The sequence below is a fragment of the Nomia melanderi genome, chromosome 6 (genome assembly GCF_051020985.1).
Source record: "Nomia melanderi isolate GNS246 chromosome 6, iyNomMela1, whole genome shotgun sequence".
Classification (NCBI taxonomy): Eukaryota; Metazoa; Arthropoda; class Insecta; order Hymenoptera; family Halictidae; genus Nomia; species Nomia melanderi.
Window position 1 is genome coordinate 3957105 of NC_135004.1, and position 16751 is coordinate 3973855.

Sequence of the window (16751 nt, forward strand, 5' to 3'; positions counted from 1 at the left end):
AGAGAATTCATTATAGAGAAAATGTTAGTAAACAATTTTACAAGCTAATCGTTATTTATTTTTTTTTAATTTCATTTATACGTTATTTAAAGTTATACCACAATTAAACATGTACGTATATACAGAAATCTTCGATATAATAAAACTGAAGGAGCAACAATCTTCAGGTCTCTTGCATTTCATAACTTACATAATTACAAAACTACAATATTTAATATAAATATTCTTCTTTTTTTTCGTACAGGCACAGGTTTTATATTTACATACAGTTCTCTTTTTTACACAGGTCAAATCTTTGCCCATTGTATTGTCTGCTAAATATTTCACACTTAAAAATTGTATCACATTAAATTTATCAACTTCCAGATAGGTAATTTTCATTTATGGTTTGTTGTGTGGAATATTATATCTTACAACATTTCATAAAAGTTTCTCTGCTGTGAAGTACAAATGTAGTAAAGTGAATATCACGTATGAAGATGCAAGAAAATTATTAATGCACTATAGTGCCATTTTTATGAAAAAATTGCTGCTTATTCGTAACGAAAATACAATTATTATATATACTATTTGTATACTTTAAGAATTAAATCAGAATTTAGTTAACAAATATAATTTACATGAATATTTGTAAAAAAAAAGTGTATTGTTGTTTAATCTTTGGATTATCGAATTAAAAAGGATAATTAGATTTACCTAGATATAAAACATTGCTATAAGTATAGTACAAGCTTATCATTTATGAAGATATTGATGGGAATCTCATAACCAGCTGAACAGTTTCTATGAACATTAACAATCTGAAGAGCTTAACAATATTTAACGACTCGATTCAACATATCTTGGAAAAATATCAATATTCTAAACATTATCAATAACATTAAATACATAAGATTATATTATTATCCTACAAATACTAATCCTATCTTCACTGCTTTGCAATCAAGTACATACAAATAATATAGATAATTATATCTATGTTCATTGAATATTACTCAATATTAGATGTATACAATTACAATTAACAATACGATATAAAATGTACATTCATTTAAGTAAACGCACATACAATAATTCCTTTGTTTCTTCTAACTTGATAAGCATTTTTGTTTCCATAAAAAATATACTTTTATTGTCCTTTTTTGAGGAAGTAAATAATACTTGTTTGCGTAATAAATATAATCCATATTATATCACTTTAATCGTACAAATATTCGCTTGATTCAACCGATGACATTTGTACACCTATTTCATTTCACTTTTTGAAAATAAAGTACAGCTAGTTTCTGTTTTCAATTTCATTCGAATTTGTTTTTACTATTGCACGTCCTATGTTCTTAAAAGAAACGCGAAACACAACGTACGTCTCTCCATTAATATACAATAAAACAGTCTAGAAATATATCCAGTGTTACGATCGAATTCTAAAAAAATAAGTAAAACACGTGCATATTTCTTTGTACTAATACTTACATAATTGTTATTTTTTTTCGTTTCTTGAAATAATTCTAATGTTCATGTAATGTAATTAAAAATATTAAATAAAGTATATTTTGCGATTTCTGTTGGCGGACGGAGAAGTAATATTTAGTATTCACAAAGAAATCATATTACTATCATTCTATTTTTTCCAAATGATTCCAATTACAAATAATTTGATTTTTTCTCTTTTTAAATTTGTATAATAACTATAAAAAACGGATACGATAGACTTTTATCTTTTTCTAATAATTTTGTACAAAAATAATTATATTCTTCATATAAGATGTTTCAATTGATAAAGTTAAAAGTTACTAATTTGATAAAAGGATAATCTTTTACTAACAATAAATTACAAATACAGTCGTACTGTCTCGTCTGTTCTTTTTAAACTACTTGCCAATACAAAACTTTCCAGATATATCTTTGTTCTGTAACTATTCTTGTTGGTGACAAAATTCTTTTCCTTTTTCACGTTAACGCATGATACTTTATTGTTAGCGTTTATAATACTGCTACAATTTAAGTAAAACAATCTATAGCAGGGCAACGACATTAAATCGCTTCTAATAACAAATGTATACAACATTAATAGTAACACATTTTTATAATAAAACGTCTTTGTGCAGTATGGAAAGTTTTGTACACTAGGCAGTGAATTTACAATAAATAAAAAAAATGTTAACCATCAGAATATTGTAAACTAGACATTATATCTGATTAACAAGTTAAGATACTACCCTGAGTTTCAACACTTTTATTTGAAAAGAGGCATGTAGTCTTTTTACGAAAAATAAACATTAATATTGCCTCATTTAGTTTCTCTTCTTCTGTTCCTCAGCGTATAAAAATATTTAAGGCATTTAGCACTAACGTATATATCACTTTGTTAGGTCACGACTTACATTGCACAGATAGTAATTGTCACCCCATGTGACTTTCAGGTTCAGTTTTGTAATCGTGCATAGTAAGAATATAAGGCACTACACTAGCTACGCTTACTCTACCAATGAGACCAGCAAAAAACAAATCTTCCAAAACTCTAGGGTTAATCGAACGCAACGGAGCAAGTTTTAAAAGAAGGCGTGGTAACCGGTCAGACCCTACACGTTGCTGCAATTCTGTCCACGCAGCTTCTTGTAGGACTTCAACCTTCTTACGCCAAACACCAGCTAAAACATTATCTAAAAGGAAAAGCAAAATTGATTTATATATTTTTCCTGGCGTAATTATATGTTTACAATAAATAACCTTTTTTTTACTTACCAGCACTAAATAGAGTTAACGCCTTAAGGTAGGCATATTCAACAGAATCCACTTGTAATTTATGAAGTGAACTAACACAATCTTGCAGTCGGCATATATGTTCCGTAACAGATTTCACTTTGCTAGCCGTAATTTTTTCCTGTGCGATACTGGCTTGTAAATGATTTATTATTGATGTTAAAATACTAGGAAGCGACAAAGTATACGCGCATTGTGCCAGGCCTAATGTAAAGAGCTGTCCCCAAGAACTGCGTACTAATGTTGTTTGAACTTCAGATCTATAAATGCAAACCGTTTAATTTACTATTCGCGTTAGTGATTTTAGTGAGTACTTGCGTCATCTGATTACTTACGGTAATGCTTGGAATGCAGGGATTCCTCTTGCCCAGTGAACGGACAGAAAAAGTAATCTGGCTGCACTCTCGCAAATATAATGTATTGATAAGTATGCAGGAGCAGGACTAGGTGCTCTTAACTCAAAAAGTGTATGCCTCTCAGATATTAACTGACCAGTCCATTCTTCTTCTGGTTCACTTGAACCATTAACACTCTGAAAATTAATAAATTTATACAACAATGTATAAAATATCAAAAAATATTAATATCTGATGCATATAATAACTGCAACATACATCTCCAATAAGTTTAGCCATACTATCCAAAGCATGTGAGATAAGTAAACGTTCTCTTGCTAATGTTAATGCATCACTAAGATCACTATCACTACTTTGGTCTTCCATACTCGGACTTTCAGGTTGTTCCCAGGTTGGAGGTGCTTCAGACACAGGTTGCTGTGGTTCAGGTTTAACTCTAGGGCTTCGATTTCCTACTTTTGCACCTGCTGTCTCCCCCAATACTGGCTTCCTTTCATGTTGTACAGCTGTAAACAATTTATCTTACAAATCCATTTTCTTTTCGCTTTATTTTATGTACTATATGAAGATTTTTTAAAGTATTTTAAAGATACTCACAGTCACTTCTCATGCCCATCGCAAGACATTTCTGAAGTCTACAATACTGACATCGATTTCTATGATGCTTGGTAACTTCGCAACTCTTGCTACCTCTACATTGATAACCCAACTGTTTTCGAATACTACGCTTAAAGAAACCCTTGCATCCTTCACAACTTATTGCTCCGTAGTGTCTTCCACTAGCTCTATCACCACAAACTACACATAATTCTAATGATAATCCCAATCCTAAGGAGCCACGAACATCTCTTGCTAGTTTTACCTAACAAGACATACATGAAAACAATAAAAGATATAAAACTGAATTGTGAGAAAACTAAATGAAAAGAATAAGTAAAAAATTCTACCTCTACATCCACATTACTTAAATGCTCAATTCCAGAGTGTAAATGGACCATGCCATGAGGACCTAAATTACGAAAATCTCTTCCGATTTTGTGATCGACTTTTTCATCATGCACGTTGTCGGCGTGATTATTTTGATCTCTTTCCATATCTCTCTAAAAATATATCAAAAAGTTTCGTTATCGCTTAAATATATGTTAAAAATAATATAATAATAATAATAAGATGACAAAATCTTATTTGGAATTTAATATAAAAAATTAAAACACACCATAGCGGGATGATGCGCTAAGTTATGAAAATTCCTCCCAATGTTCTGATCTATTTTATCATCGTGAAGATTCTCGACACGATCGTTCTGATCAACCTCCATTTCTCGCTATAATAAATTTAAAAAAGAATTCAAAAAAGTATCGTTCACAGTTTTTACAAAAAAAAAATTATATTTGTACGTTCTAAATAATAATCCCTTCGAAATAGGCTTATGATAAGATTGAAGCTAATAAAGGACAAGCACCTCCGTGTCTGCATCGGTTGAATGATCCACACTACGATGATGAGACAAATTACGAAAATCCATTCCTAGTTTTCGTTCTCCTTCGTTTTCATTTAAATTATCGTGATCGCGCTGCTCCCTACGATCCCTGTCCATGTCGATCTGTAAAAGCAAATCATAACGATACTCTCATGAGATTCTCAAAAATTATCCATAACTCGAAAAAATATTTCTACACTGATGTCATGGTTTACGCATTACGTACTACCCAAACAATTACTGTCTACTTGTCGTGTAATGACGTAAAGACATAGATAAGTATGCCGCTTAAAGTTCGTAAGTAATATCTCAAGAAAAGTAAAGGAGGAAAATTTGTTTAGTTAAAATGCTCCTGCATTGCAGTATATTCTTTATTTAAAATAAGATCTCCGTAACCATAGTGGATTAAACGTTTATTAAATGACAATTAGATTTAGATTGATTTGGAATTGTTACAGACAATTTTTTTTAGAGGATTACATAACAGTCGGATACTAGAACGAAACATCGCGTCGAATGTGATCGAGCAAGTCGTGATCATGTATAGTCTGATCACCATCTAGGCAGAGTGTATCGTTTAAAGGCCTAAGCATCAGAGCGGCATAAAAATGAAAACTGGAGCATTTGCCGCCCGTCCCTACCTGCCGCAACCCTTTTCCCCCTACCATTTTAAGAAGTGAAAGAGATGGGCTCCGAGTTCTTCGATTCGTAGGTTGCTACGTGGTTAGGCGCATGCCGATACTACAGCCATGCTACTTTGGCTGTCATAGAGCGAATGGTCCATTTCCATACACTCGTGATCCGACTTCGTCACCACTGTCACAGTGCAGTAACACAAGAAAACGGTGCCTGTACCGTTGCCCCGAAATAGTTAACATTCTTAGACCTTGCGCTCGTTACATCGTATTACAGGAACGTTCTCTTTCACCCTTTCTAATCACGGCGATAAACTTTCAACTTAGGAAGCATGTCGGCTTTCGAATACAACGGTATATGTGTATATACATACACATATATATTTACGAATTTTCACATTCGAGTTCGACTTTACTTTTTTCATGTACAAAAACATCAACGAGTATTCAGTGTTATCTTCTATCTTCATGATCAATACCGCCAGGCGTATCTGATCTTGCGGAAGTGTCACGCTTGAAATTCATCGTCATTTTTTTTTTTGTTCGCGTACAAGAATCTCACGGTTGTAACTCGACACCTGTTCTTTGCTTCATTCGGTTTTTTTTTTATTTCAAACTCGAGCCATTGACCCGTTTAGACACGTGTCACCGTTAAATATTACCGTATTTTATCATGTCCGTCTACATCGTAAGTATTCCCGGAACAGTACGTTTACGAAAAATCGTGCAGCATAATAAAAATTCTCGCGGGTAGTGTCGATTCGAAATATGCTTATTCGCGTATGAAAGGTCAATTCGAGTTGAAAGTGTTAAGTCCTGGCTCGTAACTTTTCTGACAAATTCGTCGCTCAAGCTTTTCACTTGCGTTAATTCAAACGAACGTTGTTCGACATATTTCACGAAGCGGTTCGCGTTCCCTTCACACCGACCTTAGAAAACACGCGACGTGTCTTACATTAAAGTTCGAGGACGGGTACGCACAATACACTACCTGTTGGGTCGACCTGTATCACCGCATTTGCGTGTGTCGGCGGTGGCGCTCTCACAGGTCACGCACGGTTCTGAAAATATAATGTAGCCAGCCACGCGGTAATACGCGCGGAAATCTATCTATTCGTGATCACAACGGAACGATGTTATTTACTTTTTTAATCGAAACTAACGGCGAACAGATCAACGAGGCGAGAAACACGTTTGTGGCGAATGAAGATCTTTTCCGTAGTCGTTTGAATGGTCGGACACGAAAACACCACGTCGAAGTTTAAAGGCAACCTTGCGCAGGTGAACGCAGCCAGACCGTTCGCTGTACTGGCAGGTTGGCAGGTCACTCTCTTGTGTACCGCCAAGACACACCGGCCAGGTGCATTCTCGCCCCGCTTGCCTGCTTTTCTACCTGAGCGAGAGCATTCGCCGTGGAGGACCGCATAGTGGCCTCTCGACGAGCGTTACAGGTTATGTCACGTAATACACGCCCGCGATGACTTATCGGTTGAGGCTCGAGGTCGCAGCGTCGATCGAGAATAGGTCAAACACGAACTGTTCATAACGAAAATACACATACGGGCTATCAAATACTTTTAAGTATGCTACCTTTTGTTACACCTAAGCGTTATTTTTGTAGAAATTCCTTGCCCAATCCGCTTACTATTTCTTCTAGCAACAGGTAAAACCTGTAACGCTGACTGGCAGCATCGGGGCAATAGATAGTAGTAGATAAAATTCGTTTGTAATGAATTAACAGTACGCATATTCTCAAAAATATTAAGATAAATTCTTCGATTCTTTAAAAGTATTTATTAAGCGTTATTTATTATTACTAGTCGACCGCTGGAAAAGTATGGTAGAAGAGAAACTTCATGAACTTACATTTTAAGAATACGTTTTTGTTGCACATATACAATGAATTTCACGTAAAAAGATCGTTTAGAAATAAATGATATTTTAAAATATTTGAAGGAAAACAAAATGTTGATTTAAAATTTTATTATTGTATAGATCAACTCTAAATACACTGTGACAAAGCTTTAATGCATTTTTTGACTAAATAATTTGATGTTTATTAAATTGATTTTATTTTCGTTAGTTGTAATTACTGTCTTTTAAAAATACTATATAGCCTTATAACCTTTCGAGTGGTCATTCCAAGTCACCTACAGACTTCTTGGAACAGCGTCAGTGAAGAAGAATAGTCACTCGAGAGTAATTATTTCTATACGACCGGACTTCACAGGTAAAGGTCGCTCGTGGGTCCGAAGGTTACCTCCTACCTACTCGATCACCGCATCGACACAGATTTAACTTGTAATCCTACTCGTTGCGTTAAGCTGCATTACTAATTGTGCATTATTTCTTTTTTGTTATGTATATTTATTGTACTTTATTTTGTCTCCACTTTCTACGCTTTAGTTTTCAAGAATTTACAATGACGTCACGCTTTTGTTCGTAAAGATAAGGAATAATGACACGAATTTTTCCATCCATTAAAAAAGGTTTTTCTTCACTTCTGTGATCAGAAATTTGACTGTTTACTATTGGTTTAATATATGCTACAAGTGTAGCGAGTTATTAAGATGCTTTTTAAATAAAAAATATAAGGTAATTGGAAGATGTACGTATACAGAAAATAAATATTCGGAACAGAAGTCTGCAATAAACTGACTTATTATCGACAGAACACAAAGATGCATGATGGTAATGTCAGAATAACATATGATCACTGAACCGTCATTAACAGAACTCAATTCTCCACCTACTAATATTTCATAAAGATGAAAAGATACAAATATTTTGTACCTTGTAATACAGTAAATGGGACGTGTATGTATAAATTGATACGACATAGACGAGCCATCGTTCGAAATTTCAAGTATCGTTATCGATGGTAGGATAAAGGCACAACTAAACAAAGGTAAATAAGTAATCGTTAGATAAACTTACCTTTATAATTAATAATGACGTCTGGTCCGATTACGCGTCATTTGGACAGTTCATAGCAACAACTAGGCTTCGTCAACTATCCGTGGGTTAGAGTTCATAACCTCTTCTAACCTTTACCTTTTCTTTACCTCTTTCCCCCCGTATCTAACCCCACCGCTCACCTTTATACCCACCCGACATTGCATCTACTGGCATCGATATGTAGTTGCATTAAGATCGACGATTTCAAATCACTGTTGTAGAATTTGTACGTCACGCTAAGTTCTCGGCAATCTTGAGAACTGTTTGTAGGAAGTATCGCCATAATGGGAACGGAAGTGGTGGTGTGACCATCACTTACTTTAAATTTGTTCTTAAAATGATATTCTTGTTTAGAAAATCAAAAGGTCGATTCATTTTTTCAAGTGTACTATATTAGATGTTTAAAAGACCCAGCAATACATAGAAATGTGAGCAAATGAAATTAAAAAAGTTGCAAGTTTATGAAAACAGCACAAAGAATTGTAGTAAAACCACATTATGTATTGAAAAGATTCTTTATTGCAAATCATTTTTCATGTAATGCGTGTAATACAATATTTCATTGTACAAGAATTAATAAAGCATATCATATTGCCAATACTCATAGTAGTTAATATTACATGTACTGGCATCAGATTTTCGTCACTATTGAAATATACATTTACTTATTGTTAATGAACTAACTTATTTTTACTATTATATCACTATCGTATTTTTACAGATGTAATAATATTCGCAGAAAGCCCTGTTATTTATTGTTATTCACCTATAAAATTTGGTGTGCTCAAATGATGTCTTAAATAATGCCATACGCCGAGATGAAAGACACTGTATTGTTTAAACTAATTTAAAAAATATACTAATATTGTTTTTAAATGTTCAATTACAATTAAATTCAAATGGTAGTTAGCAAAACATAAAACTTTACAATTGATACAGTTTTTAAATGTTTGCCCATTACCATTTATATTGCAAAATATTATAATTTATTTACAATGGAAAACAATAGATGTAAATAACAAAATTAATCAAGTTTCAAGTTACTTTCTACTATTGGCTTTTTAAGTCTTGTAGAATTGTCTTACTGGTACAATCAATTAATTGTAACCATTATTATTTATAATGCCAGGTACATTTTGTTTCTTATTTAATTTACTTCTATGAAAATCAAAAACAAGTGCGCTTATAACTTTCCAAACTTAGAATGTAAGTGAAAATAACAATTTTCATATTTTTGAAGTATCAAATAGCAGAAGATACTACCAGTAATATTAAGTGTACAATTCTTCTTTCATAAAGAAGTAAATACGAATGAACTGAAAGTTCATAATACAAGTATAGTCAGTAAACTTATTTCAAATCTAATAACATTATCACATATCAGTAGATGTTACATATTGTGTAATAGTATGCATGAACACTTTTTTTAATGTTTCTGTGTCTGGGGATAATAACAGACCTCATTGTAAAAGTTCTTTACATTCACAAATGTCATTCCAAATAATATAAAACATTTTTTCCCTTTTGTCACCTAGAATGTCATATATCCATTACAAATTTTTACTTTTTACTGCATTAATCAGCAGTAAGTAATCTTTTGCATGAATCTAGTAAACGTACAGAAATGAAGTTCAATTTCATATGGTCTTGCAGTTACAATACATATTTTTTTTAGTATAACTGGCTACTACTTGTATAATATTACTTATACAATTGTATTTTTTCATATATATGTTTAAAATTTATTATATTGACAAGATGTGTTATGGAAGTAAACAAATTCAAATGAATTGTAAAATTTATATAGGTAAGCCTTTCACCTATTAAGAATGCTTTCACTAGATATGTTTAATACCTCATTGTTTTAGTTTGTCATTTTCAGAAATTATAAGTACTGTCATTAATAACAGTCTAAATTAACCTTACACTTTAACATATAAAATACAATTGATGCATATGCTGAAGGCCCAAACACCTTCATGATTTTACACAGAAGTGTCAATTGTGATTGTTCTGTCAATTATTTCAGCAGGTACTGCAGGTTGATCACAAAGATTTTGCATATTCGGATAAAGGCAGATATAATAGCAGATCTAAAATCCTGTCTAAAGGTCTTAAAAATATTTAGCACATAGTGTATCCTGAAAGAAATTTATATTTACCTAGAGATTAAAAAACCTTAAATAAATGTGATAAAGCTTTCTTTATATATTATTAATGGTAATTAAATTAACACTTTTATTATAATAATTTAAACTTACATTTACACTATATCAGTGAATTTTAATGCCCAAATACTTCTTGGCTAGCAAATTCTATATAAAGAAAACCATCCTCATCTTTTTCTCTTTGATACAGTTGTGCCATAGTCATACTACCGCTTGCCATACTTCTTTGGTTTACTAGTAGAAAAAATGCTTGTGTTGGATGAAGTTGTAGTCTACGCCTGTTAATTTTTAATAATAAGCAAACCGCATTAATTAAATATTGATATTTTAAATAGTTTAAAAGAATTAATTAAAGCACACCTAATAATTTTTATAAGTTCTGCTACTGTCAAATAATCGGGCACCAAGAATTTATACTTGTCCAGCACGGGTAACTGCTTTTCTCCATAACATCGTTCAACAATAACAGGTATCTTATTTGGATGTTGTTCTCTAATCAAATCTACATCAGCCATTCGTTGTGCTATAGTTTTTAAAAAGAACATCTAATACACTTCTATGCATAGAGGTTAATAAAAAATGAAAATAGCTGAATTATTAAAATTACAATAATAAAAGTAGTATTCTTAAACTTATTATATAACTTATACATGTAAATGAAAATTAGAAATAAATATATTTACAATTCAGTTGTATTTTCCTTGATGAATAAAAATATATCATGTGACTTGTCAATAAAATAAAAGTAAACTATATTGTAAAGCAAATGAAACGTCACACGGAAATAGTTTATTTACATTTCCTTTAGATTTTATTTAAAATCCCGGGAGAGATATATTTGATGTTCCAAATATTCTTACCAACGGAACGTTTTTCTTTAAATGATTTTGGCGTCAAACTCATCTTGATTTCACTATCAGCTACTACGACGTAGTCCTTACGATATCAGCTGTACGCTTATGAAAGTATTCTTGACGAGTCAAAATAACGCCAGTCTCTGACTGTTTGAAGCTTAGGTTAGGCTTTGTGGACACTAACGATAACATATGTTCGTATTGCCAAGTGCTGCCCTCTTCAAACAGCATCAAGCTTTTTGCATTCGACCACAACCAATTCTTCCTTCATTGTCTTTTTGACAGCGAATGTTTGTCATGGATAATACAGTACACAGAGACGAACAAAGCAGATCATACAATTATTATTTTTCATACGAGTACTGTCATAACACAATATAATTCTTATTATTAACGGGGAAGATCATTTTAACAAAAGACGTTTAAATAATAACATTACTTCCTTTAAAATGTATTAAGATGAAGCAATTTAATCAAAGTATCGTTCAACGAGAAAGCGGGGAACTAACACGAGACGGAGGTGCCACGATCTAAGTAAGATTGCAGTCTATGACCTCCCCTTGGCTTCGAAACAGGAATACGTACGGACATCTGTGCGTGCGGCAAGCACAACCGTCCGTGTACGTGAGAGTGCACGCGTGGGTGTCATAGCAGGCGTTTCTTTATGAATAGAGAAATAGTGCTCGCGCCTTGAGTGCCTCGATAAGTCGGTGAGTGTGAATATTTCTCAGTGAAAACGTGTGTCGGGATCAAATCAAGATTAATATCGTTAAATGAAGCTACGAAAAGCGTACCTGCCGCTCATCAGAATCGAACGTGCAGCTCCGTTAGTGCACGCACGCTAGATACCGAAAGGAAGGGGAACGAAGCAACAAAAACACCTGTATACAAAATCTATAGTCCTATCTTAGAGGCGCAACAGGAATGAAAGACAGTTGCGTCTCACTAATCGTGGAAATCACGATGGAGGGGTCTTCACCACCGGAAGCGTCGTGCTACGTTGCCTAACCGTGAAGATCCGCGAAGATCTCAGTGTAATCGCGTGGGTTCTCTCCGCATTTTAAGAACGCGACATCAAATACCCGGGAGGAATTGTGCATCAACCAGCCAGTCTGGCCGTTCATCCGTTTGCCTGGTCGTCTACCCCTACTAAACCGTCCTGACCAAACGTTTAACAGGGGTACAAAAAGAATAAACATGATGGCGTCGCGAGAGAGATAGGACGACTTGGCGACCAAGGAGAGGGAGAAGGAAAGAGAGAGAAAGAGAGACAGACAGACAGACAGACAGAGAGAGGGAGAGAGAAAGAGAGAGCGAGCGAACGAGCAAGGGAGAAAGAAAGAAAGAAAGAGAACTCAGCCAGTCAGCTAGCCAACCAACCAGTCAGTGTGCCAGAAGCGACGAACGTTCGTCTCGTGTTTTGTTTCTATGATAAAAAGAATAATCCGTCGTTCCTGAATCATCCACCCATTTTTGCATTTATCCGTCGTCAGACGGAAATCGTAACCATCGGAAGTAGAAACAACCGTTGCCCGATTAATGTTGAAGGAACAGTTCGCTTGTAAACAGTTATCAAGGTGCGGCCACGTTCTTCGTGTTCGCGCGGTGTTTGCTTCGATTTTCATGGGTGCGGGGTCCACGACCGAGCCGGCTAGAAATTCAGCGTATCGTCCGGCGACACGGTGGCTCGATTTCGGCGTCAGGCAGCCGCAAGGGTAATATGTCGCTCTCGAGGGAATTTCGTGTTGCGATTCGGTGCCGGTGACGATGACCGCTGTTTGAAATCGTGATACGTTTGAAATATTTTTTCTGGCCCGATTCGCAATAACGCCAGCAGTCCGGCGACGAACGGAATGATAATCAACGACCGAAGTATGCTGTAAATAAATTCATACGCAACGTTCGTCCTTCCATGCGACGAGCGACTGCCCCTTTGATTCTCAAAGAGGAAAATCTTTTTCTAATTAGACATAACGATTTCGACCGGACTAGAACTTTGCCAGCGACGTTATTCAAGATAATCGGCACAATGATCCACGGAGGGTGTCAGGAGATCTGATGGTGACGCGTGTATCGGGAAATTTCTGTGCGGTTCGATTCGAATTTTACCGCGCTCATGGTCGGTACGATTAAATTGATTAACGAAGAGTGGCCCCACCGAACGAAAATTTAGAGGGACAAATTGGGGCGGCCGGAATCAAGATAATATACATATATACGTATATCGACGGAAAACAACGTATTGGGGAAAAGGTGTCCGATGGAACGAAGTGGTAAAACTCGGCCGGCTCGGTGCCAATAACCTCCGGTCAGGAGAGGTTGGACAGTTTTCGCACGATGCTGCATTCGCCCTCGTGCAATGCGATAGATTACAAAATTAGACGTTCGAAGGCTCGTACGAAGGTAAAAGGAACGGCGCGTCGTTTCCATGCGGTAAAGAAGGTGGAGACACTGGCCGATGGTAACGAGGGAAGAAGGGTCAAGCGGCGAAGGGAATTGATACGAGTCGGATGAATAATTTCGACCGACTGGGGGGTTAGACAGCTGTGCGTTGTAGCCGGGAAGTGACGTCAGGCCCAACCGGGTTCCATAGTTCCTCTTGTTTTTCTCGCTGGCTCGTGCGTTCTCTTGGCTGTTCGGCTGATCCTATTTTTGTGGAGGGGTGCGTGTTCGTGCGGCAACGAAAATCGTATCGAAGGAACCAGGCACAGAGCCGGAACTGGCCCGCCGCGCTGTTTCGGTGCGGTGCTTTGTTCTTTGTCGTTAGAAGAATCACATCACAGCTTCTAGTCCGTTGCATTTACACACAACACCTATTATAGACGCGCGTATAACAAATACGCGTACCGAGGAGGCTCGTCGTTCTTTTAATTCCTTTCTCCGGCTTCTCGGGGAAAATATTTTTAGACGATCGATCATATTTCGAATTACAAGCGAGTATCTTTCGCAGCGCGACGTACTTTGGGGGATCGAAACACACGTTCCTCCGAGCGGTTTCTGGCCAACAATATACCCGTTGACCGGCAACGGTTCGAATACGTCCCGATACGCCTCGCGCTAACTCGATTATTTTCGTTTATCGTTCGTCTTCACGGAACGGCTCGACATTTAAAGCATTTTTACGACGAGACTGAAACCAATCGTATTGATTTGTCGATTCATTTCTAAGAACATCGACGACAGACGTCACAGGATCGTCTGAAGAATTATTAATTACAAATCCCGGTTGACTAAGACGAACGGTAATACCATTTATTGCGTTCGACTGATGCCGACGTCAACGAACCAATATGCTTTTTTATCTACACGACAATACATTGTAAGGTATCGAAGAACAGCGACCGGAAGTTAAAACAAAGAAATACGACGAAAGTGTTCTGCGCGATCGATGCGCCTGACTGTCCTCCATCTTATCGCAGGATCTATCTTGGAAACGTCAAGCGGTTGCGATGACCACGGCCAGGAAGTGATCATAGACGCGGAAGCGGACACTCCAGCGAGGCTGAGTCCCGACCTTCCTCGGTCCTTGCCCCCGAAAATATCGCGCGCGTTCCGAACTCGTAGTCGGGTGGACGCCACCCACCCAATGAGGGGTCTAACACGTTCGCCGCCACGCAACTCGCCACGATCATCGTCACCGGGGGAAGACCAGACCGCGAAGTCGGGAGTGTGTTCACTGTGGCCGTCGTCGATGCGCGTCCCTTTCCGCCAGCGATGTACCGGCTGCGTAAAACTACAGGTACATGCTGTTGTGTAGCATGAACGTTCCAGTTGTGACGCGACGTCGACGAACATCGAAGCATCGTTCACCATTGACGGACGTAGCGGCGAACGTGTTGACGATATCGGCGACCACGATCGAAATGCCGTTGCCAAGGCCGCAGACCTACATCTCGTCCAGCGAGAACAATCATTTACCGCCATTGAAGGCGAGTACACTGTCCCTGAAGCAGCCGGCCGGCGAGTCTTCGCCGAGTCACTTGGCCCATGCCGGTCACATGGTTAGCACCCACTTGCCCAGCCTGAGTTCCAGTGCGAACAACAGTCTGCTCAGCCTGACTGGGAACTCGGACAGCCTGAATCTGAGTTTGAGCTCCCACACTAGCCACAACTCGAGTCATAACTCGAGCCACAACTCGAGCCACAACTCTAGCCATAATTCCAGTCACAATTCGCACGCACAGCCGAACGGCCAGTCTAGCAGCGCGTTGGTGAAAAACGGCCGGTCAGACGCCAGCTCACTGGACGGTGTGCCTTTCAAGCCGAAGTCCATCACCGTCACGCCAGAGTTGGTCATGAAGGTCTACAAAGACAAGCTGACTGCATACGAGCATCAGGAGATCTTCAAGTATCCGGAGATCTATTTCATCGGGGCGAACGCGAAGAAGAGGCAAGGCATCATCGGCTGGCCGAACAATTGTGATTATGACAACGATCAGGGTTCCTACATACACGTGGCGCACGACCATGTGGCGTACAGGTACGAGGTGCTCAGGGGAATCGGTCGGGGCTCGTTCGGTCAGGTGGTGAAGGCGTACGACCACAAGATGCAAGAGCATGTCGCATTGAAGATGGTCAGGAACGAGAAGAGGTTCCATCGACAAGCGCAAGAGGAGATCAGGATACTTAGGAAGCTACGGGAACAGGACAAGGACGATACGATGAACGTTATACACATGTTTGACTCGTTCACGTTCCGTTCCCACATGTGCATCACCTTCGAGCTTCTCAGCATCAACCTCTACGAGCTGATCAAGAAGAACAAGTTCCAGGGATTCAGTATGCAGCTCGTCAGGAGGTTCGCTCACTCGTTGTTGCAGTGCCTCGACGCTCTCTACAAGAATAAAATCATTCATTGCGATATGAAGCCGGAGAATGTTCTTTTGAAGCAGCAAGGACGTAGTGGTATCAAGGTTAGTCTCTTTCTGCCTATTTTTTGGGGAAGAAAATTTAATTATTCACGAGTTTTATTGGGGAAACATATTCAACTCTTTCTATTCAAACAATGTCGATTTATCTATTAGACTCTTTCGAAAACAAGATTAAGAATAACATTTGCAGAAATTGTAAAGAACGAGAAATTTTTGTATGGAAATATTGTATATTTTATCAGCAAAAATTGTAAACAGAACATTTTTAAATTAGGAAAAGGTTTATCAAACAATAGTTCTTGAAAACATGAACAGTCATGAACCACATTTACTAAGAAATCTAAAAATGAGACGCGATCATAATTGTTACGTAAACGTTACACATGCAACATATGAGACTGGTTGTTAATGTGTACATACAGCAGGGAGTTGATTTAGGACGTTGCTTTATGCAGAAAAATAATCCAAATCGTAGTTATGTAATTTTCTCATTTACGATAAATTATTCTTTTATATTTATATTTTCTCCGTTTTATTATGTCCTATAATTTAAATATGATAATAAAAATGACTGAAAGGGTTAAATAATAAAAAAAAAACGTTCGACTTCCGGCTTTTAACGAGTATATACGTTTCGAGATACGCAGGGGTCGATAGGATCGTTTT

The 16751-nt window shown here is 37.1% G+C and overlaps 3 protein-coding genes and 1 long non-coding RNA gene across 9 annotated transcripts in view; 2 read left to right on the top strand and 2 right to left on the bottom strand.

Annotated features, from left to right (window-relative positions):
• Window positions 1-21: 21 nt before the first annotated feature.
• On the bottom strand, window positions 22-8479 carry LOC143174171 (orphan steroid hormone receptor 2-like). 5 transcript variants are annotated; one of them, XM_076368199.1, is made up of 10 exons: window positions 6379-6754; window positions 6226-6295; window positions 4582-4722; window positions 4336-4443; window positions 4067-4219; window positions 3717-3981; window positions 3378-3640; window positions 3099-3295; window positions 2746-3023; window positions 23-2663 (listed from the first exon to the last, which is right to left on the bottom strand). In XM_076368199.1, the coding sequence occupies exons 3-10, from the start codon at window positions 4714-4716 to the stop codon at window positions 2404-2406; spliced, it is 1659 nt and encodes a 552-aa protein (XP_076224314.1). In that variant the 5' UTR covers window positions 4717-4722; window positions 6226-6295; window positions 6379-6754; the 3' UTR covers window positions 23-2403. The 5 variants fall into 5 exon arrangements, with proteins under 5 accessions (XP_076224310.1, XP_076224314.1, XP_076224313.1 ...); XM_076368195.1 differs by lacking the exons at window positions 6226-6295; window positions 6379-6754 and adding an exon at window positions 5060-5250 and having other exon boundaries at window positions 22-2663; XM_076368198.1 differs by having other exon boundaries at window positions 6226-6753.
• On the top strand, window positions 7441-9216 carry LOC116427634 (uncharacterized). The gene is made up of 3 exons (XR_004235126.2): window positions 7441-7829; window positions 7907-8142; window positions 8914-9216. It is a non-coding gene; the product is annotated as an uncharacterized LOC116427634 (long non-coding RNA).
• On the bottom strand, window positions 9006-11420 carry LOC116427625 (microtubule-associated protein 1 light chain 3 alpha). Of its 2 annotated transcripts, none has more exons than XM_031978181.2 (4): window positions 11221-11420; window positions 10721-10883; window positions 10454-10638; window positions 9006-10333 (listed from the first exon to the last, which is right to left on the bottom strand). In XM_031978181.2, exons 1-3 carry the CDS (start codon window positions 11261-11263, stop codon window positions 10476-10478), a joined length of 369 nt encoding a protein of 122 aa, XP_031834041.1. In that variant the 5' UTR covers window positions 11264-11420; the 3' UTR covers window positions 9006-10333; window positions 10454-10475. The 2 variants fall into 2 exon arrangements, with proteins under 2 accessions (XP_031834041.1, XP_076224327.1); XM_076368212.1 differs by lacking the exon at window positions 11221-11420 and adding an exon at window positions 11044-11214.
• Window positions 11421-11475: 55 nt separating this feature from the next.
• The window catches only part of LOC116427589 (dual specificity tyrosine-phosphorylation-regulated kinase 2), a 61369-nt gene continuing 56093 nt past the window's right edge, over window positions 11476-16751 (top strand). The window contains exon 1 of the mRNA XM_031978115.2: window positions 11476-16127. Within this exon, the coding sequence (XP_031833975.1) occupies window positions 14958-16127 (1170 nt within the window). The 5' untranslated portion in view covers window positions 11476-14957. The remainder of the gene's footprint in view (window positions 16128-16751) is intronic.